This window comes from Protomyctophum parallelum (genome assembly GCF_964188405.1).
Source record: "Protomyctophum parallelum genome assembly, chromosome: 16".
In the NCBI taxonomy this organism is placed as follows: domain Eukaryota; kingdom Metazoa; phylum Chordata; class Actinopteri; order Myctophiformes; family Myctophidae; genus Protomyctophum; species Protomyctophum parallelum.
The window spans coordinates 9,823,384-9,830,361 of NC_139711.1; the positions used below are offsets into that span (position 1 = coordinate 9,823,384).

At 43.6% G+C, this 6,978-nt stretch overlaps 1 protein-coding gene across 1 annotated transcript in view; it reads right to left on the bottom strand.

The window, feature by feature from the left end:
• Positions 1 to 398: 398 nt before the first annotated feature.
• Positions 399 to 6,978, bottom strand: part of lingo2 (leucine rich repeat and Ig domain containing 2) — a 314,021-nt gene continuing 307,441 nt past the window's right edge. Inside the window, exon 5 of the mRNA XM_083785512.1 lies at positions 399 to 3,564. Within this exon, the coding sequence (XP_083641638.1) occupies positions 1,711 to 3,552 (1,842 nt within the window). The 5' untranslated portion in view covers positions 3,553 to 3,564 and the 3' untranslated portion in view covers positions 399 to 1,710. The remainder of the gene's footprint in view (positions 3,565 to 6,978) is intronic.

Sequence of the window (6,978 nt, forward strand, 5' to 3'; positions counted from 1 at the left end):
TGTGCGAATGGGTGAATGAATGCACAGTCTATGTAAAGTGCTTTGGATAAAAGCGCTATATAAAACCATTTAACATTTTATTTACCAATCCTTCCTCTCCGGTGGCCAAACGTCACACTGCGACGGTATGCGTGTGTGCTGTGCACGTTAGTACAGAATTGCCCTGGAGGGAAGAAAATATTTTGCTGCTACATAGCATGTGGTAAAAAAATATATATGTATATATACAATGAGGTTATCCTGTTTACTTCATATGTATTACCTGTGTAACCATTTTATTTATCACACCTGCAATTTTTCAGCAACATACAGGAATACTCACCACGTGGCTTGTCCAAAGGATGCTGCCACTTTGATGACATGGCGTCAACACATTCAGTGTTACGCGTTCAGTGTTAGAGAGTGTTACACATTCAGTGCAACACATTGTGACAATGTGCCAATCCATATCTCTGTCTAGATCCACGCCTTCATGAGATTGTAATGTGATCGTATTGGCTCCAGAACTACAACTCAGCGAAGACCCCTTCTTGCTAGACCCATTTAAACAGACTTGTTAGTACAAATACATCTTCATTTATTTCACATACATTAGGTTTTTTTTTTTCTCTCTCTCTATTTTTTCTCTTTACTTTTTGTATTCACAATCTAAATGATTCAACAACAAAATGAGGAACTACCACAACAAAGTCCAAATTTCTTACTGGGGCAAATGGTGCAAATGTCACTGTAGTAAATGAACACATGTATTTTACCAACCAGCAAAGATTACTGTCAACAGAATCATAAAAAGAGACAAGAATAGGACAAAAATATGGTTCATGATGTACGGTTGACAGGTACAGTACCAAGTCATCTTTAAGATTATTTAAATGTATTAGATCCTGAATAGTACTCCCTTGTAAAACCCACAATATTTTTTGATAAATAAAATCTATTTTCTTTTATTTGTGTTCATAGATAATATCTTTTGTATATAATTCAATTCAATTCTGGGAACAGGGATAGATAAACACCCACAGAAGCCCTTCCTGATTCCGTGGAAACGTGAAAAGTCAGGAAAATAAATTGTCTTGCTGAACAATATGGGGTCAACTTGATTTTGGCTGATGCATTCCATGAATATTGCTATGAGTAGTTCTTTTCAATGTATATGTACTTACATGTACATAATTATGTAAGCATTAGGTACACATATGCAAACTGCAAAGTACTGAACATGAGAGATGTATGGTCTGTTTCATTGATTTGTTCAGTGAATAAGCATGGCGCAAGACTAAACAAAGTAGAGTAATACCTTAGATACAAATGTTGTACTGTACATGGCTGTGCTGAGTTCTTGGATCCAACCCAAAACTGGAGGGTTCTTTCTGGGAATAGAAATTTCAAAAGGTTGACAACACCTACTCCCTACAGGTGCCCTCGGTTGTCGCAGTATTCCATTTTCATCCGTTTTTCGTCAAGCTGTTGCCCCCGTGGCAACTGTGCAAAAATAGATGTCCCACCATAATGCTTTACAGTTTTTGAAACACAGCAGCCAACCATTATGTCTGACAAAATCCAAAAGTTTTAGGTACTGCACATTGTATTGTGCCCAATAGTACTATTCACATTTTCATTACCAGTCTCTCTGCAACAGTGAGCTGTCCTGTTTGCAATGAAAATACATTATCCTCTGGGCATTCCCGCCATCTAGGTCTATAAAATAAGTCACATCATTTTCATGTTAAAACGACGAGGGCCAGCTTGCCCGTCTGGCGAGTCCACGTTGGTGCCGTTAGACTTGGACCGAGGCACATATTCAATATCAATGTTGTTTTTATGCTTCCCTTTCCCTCTGCTCCAAACAAACAGGAGCAGGAAGCAGAACAAGACCACCCCAAGGAACGTGAAACAGCCCATGGCCGTCGACACTAAAATAGTCTTAAGGTCCAAACCATAGCTCACGACGGTCGTCCCGTTGGCAGTGGTGTTGCTGGGATCTGTGTAGTACTGGGTCCTGTTAGCGTACAGTGATCCGAGGCTTTTCACCGCCAGCGAGGTCATCAGGGTGTCATTTCCTGCAGTGTTGGACGCCAGGCAGAGGTACACACCGCTGTCTTGCACCTCCGCCGACTTGATCTCCAGTGTTCCGTTGTTGTGCACGGTGACTCGGCCATGGCTCCGGCCGATGAGGACACGTCGCCGCGGGGACAGCCAGGACACGGTAGGTCTCGGTGTCCCCTCGGCACTGCAGCGCAGCAGCGCCTGCTGGCCTTCGTCGACCGTGACCGTCTGCGTTCTGTTCTCGCGGATTTTTGGCTTGGTGCACGTAACATAGTAGGACAGCAGGGTCTCCTTGAACTCCTTGAAGGGCCTGCCGCGGATACCCTCGGGCGTGCTGCACTCCGGCTGTGACTCGCCAAAGAAGAGGGACAGCCTTTTCTGTAGGATCCACATGAGACGGCAGTCGCATACCAGCGGGTTGCCGTCGATCAGAAGCGCCTCCAGTGCCTCTGGTGCCTGAAAGACACTCTTCTCCAGCGTGTCCAGGCGGTTGTGAGAGACATTGAGGACCTTGAGCCACCGCAGACCTTGGAAAGCATAGGGCTCAATGGTGGACAGCAGAGATCCTACCAGATGCAGCTCCCGCAGCCGCACCAGATCCACCAGCATCCCACCCTCGATGTGCCTGATGCGATTGAAGGACAGATTGAGGTGTGTCAGGTAGGGCAGGTGCTTCAGGGCTTGGTAAGGGAAGGTAGACAGGTTCGTGTTGGTTATGAACAAGGTGGTCAGATTCAGGCCATGCAGAGTGTTGGCTGGAATAAGGTCTAGTGAAGGCCAGTTATCAATCTCTAAGTGCCGGAGGCGGAATAGCTTTTTGAAGGAGTACGGGTGCAAAGTGCTGATGCTGAGGTATCTTAGATGAAGGACGACCAAATTGTGTAGGTGGGACAGGGCCTCGGTGGGCACGACCGTGAGGTTGCACCTCTCGAGCGTGAGCATCTCCAGGCTTTGGAGTCCGCTGAACGCCCGGTGAGAAATGTAAACAAGGTCATTGTCACCCACCTCCAAGTACTTGAGATTGTGCAGGTCCTGGAACATGTAATCCAGAAGGATTACAATCTTGTTGTCACTTACGTCCAGCCGTGTTAGATTCATTAACCCAGTGAAGACGCCCAGGGGGATGAGCTTGATGCGGTTACTTTTGAGACTGAGTGAATGCATGGTGAACAGGTTGTTAAAGGCTCCGGGCTCGACGTAACTTATAATGTTCCCACTAAGGTCCAGCTCCTCCAGTCCCGGAAAGGCAGAAAAGTCATCAGGATTGATCATGGTTAGCTTGTTCTTACTGAGGTCGAGGAGCCGGGTCTCGATGGGAATGCCATCGGGGATGCTTGGCATGCGCTTGCGGTGGCAGACGACCGCCTTGCTCTGGGCCGAGCACTCGCAACGTGAGGGGCATCCCAGCGTAGAACCCACGAAAACAGCCACAATGGCCAGGCCCAGGAATGGTTGCCAGAATGAGACAGCCGTGTGCAGCATGACTTTGCTCATGTAGTCCACCATCCTCTCACGGCTCTGTAAGAAACAGAGAAAAGGCAGTTTAGTGATTAAACTTTACAGCCTGTTAAATCCATGACACAGTATTTCCCTAATCCTCAATTCTGTCCAAGCTTTGTCAGCCCTTAACCAAGCAACAAAAAGAAGAAATGTTTCCCCAGCTCTTCCAAGTGTTATGTAATCGGGATAGGCTTTAGATGTGCAACTTTGTAGGTTTTCCAGCATGCCAGTTACAAGAACAATGGGAGAACAGAAAGGTATGGAAATTATGACTGTTTGATTTGACTGTGCCTTCCTGTTCCGTGTTCCTTATACTTCTCTCTTTACATTTTCTAACTTCCTGTAACTGCAAATTGACACTCAAGGAGGGTACTTGTTTATGACACAAATACTGTACCTCAGTATTGCTATCCTGAGCCACTGGTCTATCTTACTATTTATAATTGCAATCATCATGTTCTCCTCTAGCGATGCACTCCACTTGACTAGGTTTGATCATACAACATGCATGTACATGCAATCAGCTCATAATATCATGCCTCTCCCACAGATGACTCATGTTTTGTGGCTTGCGCTCTGACTCTGAATTAAAGAACAAATAGCTTGAAGCCCTCTTCTTGCACGATCAGTCTTAGCCTTTTGGTTTTCCTTTTATCCTTAGCATACCGATCAAGGGAAAGCGCGTTGAAAGGATTGTAGGAAATGTCCACTTGATGAGTGCTGCCATGTTATCTGATGTTGATTTGTACTAACAAGCCTTTGATGAAAATAGATTACTTGTCTTCCAGCCCACTAGGCTAATTCACTCTTTTCACCCTTTTTCTTAATTTATCCATAGCATTATAGATGTACACATTTGACAAGAGAATAAGGCTTGACAATCCTAAAAAAGCAACGTTTTTGACATCACTCTAATACTTTGTATCAAGCCAACGTATGCACTGGAATTGAGTGGAATTTGTGTGTCAAGTCCTATACGTTAGTTAAGCTTCTTAATGTATAGTCTTACAAGTACTGTAATATGTTTTGACAGTGTGACCTAATTGTATGTCTCACCTCTCCTGGGCATATTGTGTGTGTTTTTTAGTCCCATTGTTTATTCACTATAGTAGTGCATCTTGTGATTCCCCCTCCAGAAGAAATAACTTATGACAATATTGATTTCCTCTCTCGGCTCTCGCCCACCCTCCACGTACGCTACTAGATGGAGAAGATGGAGCTCTGAATAGCAAGCAGCTTATTATGAGAAATGCATGTTGTGTGATCACACAGTCAAATAGAGTGCATCGCTTAACAGAGGGGAACATGATGATTGCAATTATACGGATTATCAGGGGGTTCAAATGTAAGAAATCAAATTTAAATGCAATCCCCAAGATGGCCAAATGGCAGACAAATCAAAACAATTATTGTGGGATATGCAGAAGTCGAACTATAGCCTCACAGTATCATCAAGAATGTTGGCTTCATGATAACCATAAACAAACCCGATACGGCAGTTGCTCTGACTACGGTTGTGCCGTTTGTGAAACTTTCTCCTTTCATGCCTTGATCTCCTTACCCCCCCCCCCATCTACTTTCTTAGTTTTCCTTGGAAATTATGACATGATGGAAACTATGCACAAAAACAAATTTGACCCACTTTTTACTTAAACTGTGATTCTGTCTCAGATATAACCATATCCCCGACATCACCATAAACAAACATGGTTGTCCAGAGACCAGAACCACCGATCCGACCGATTTGCCCAGATATCGGCAGGCCAATATGGGCAAATACAGTATGTATGTATGTATTTGGTTAGAATGGGTAGGGTTTAAAAAAAGGCAAGAATTTGCTCTGGTGCACTGGCCTAAAAGTGGGTCCTTAAAAACTGCTAAAACGTCTGAAATGTATGTATGTAGGTATGTATGTGTGTGTGTATTTTAAAAGGGGGGGGCCTTTTTGGTAAAAATCCCTGCCCGCAATACCTTCATATATTTAAAATGAGTCCAAAATAGGGTTACCAGTGAAGGGCCAACTGCCTATTCACTGGGGACTATGCAAGGCAGAGGCGTCCACCCCCCTGAGTCCAAGTTTAAGCTAGACCGCATACCTAAAAGTATGTATGTATGTATGTATGTATGTATGTATGTATGTATGTATGTATGTATGTATGTATGTAATCAACGGTACTGAAGGCCTAATGTTTATCAACATTATGTATAGTTGATCTGCAGAGTGAGTACTACTGTACTACTGTATACACGCGGTGAAACATTCACATTAACATCAACAGCAGATATTCTGAGAAGGCCATGGCCTCCGATTATTGCATGCATCACAGTAGACCATGAGCGAGGCCACCCTGCAGATGGAGTGAGTCTGCATGGTAACCATTAAAGCATGGTAAGCATTAATGCAATGACAGGGAAGGGCGCTCGTGGGTCTTGTTATAAAGGCTAATGGCCACCGGCAGGAAAGGACCGCCCGAGACAATCCCCCTTGTGCACGGGGGCATGAATATGTTTTATAGTCTGCTGGTTTTACCACTTCATTGTAAGGTTATGCATACTGAAGAAGCAACTATCATTCAGATCATGATTATTTTTTTAGGAAGGAGAGGGTTGAACACTGCAAATTATTATCCAAAACATGCAAACAAAAGAATAATGACTATATCCTGCACTCATACTATGAAAATGAATACCTGTGGCCCAAGCAGTTACAGTGACAGTCACAGAAGTGCTCTTGAAATAAGGATGTGGCAATGTTGCATGAATAACATGAGAAGGGGGGGGGGGGGGGGGGGTTAATATCAGCCATCTTTATTTGGCACACAATGACATTTACAGTGTCTATACTCTATAGTGTACTTAGAACCATAGCCAGATTTAATCTCAAGCCTGTTCATGCATGCTGTAATTTACAGCTCATAACTAATCATGAATATTTACTGTGTAAGCACAGGATGGGGAGCAGATAGATACGGAGCGGTTGCCTCCAACAGGCTGGGTGATAGGTTATAGACATGCAGACTGTTGAGTGTCCCTGCCTCATCAGCTGTGCCATGGGCTGTGCTAAATTTAAACTGCAAAAGAAATAATCTTGAATTTCCCACCAGGCTCATAATTGGCCAACCTAATATGGTCGGAGCGTAATATGATGGCTTATTTGAAACTAAATGTCATTGCCCTGAATTAATGGCGTCTAAAATGCAAGGCATGATTATAAAATAATCCACGGCATGGCTAAAATGTACAAATTATATATTATATATAATTAAATTCAGAATGCAATACACAGGTTATACTGGCTATACTTCATTACTCAGCAGTGATGCCCAAGCTGTGGACGAGGAGGACCCACACTTGTGTCGTTGCTGAGCGTTATTTAAGCATAGAGCATGTCCCATGCAGTACAAAAGAGAAATACACGTCACTTAAACAACT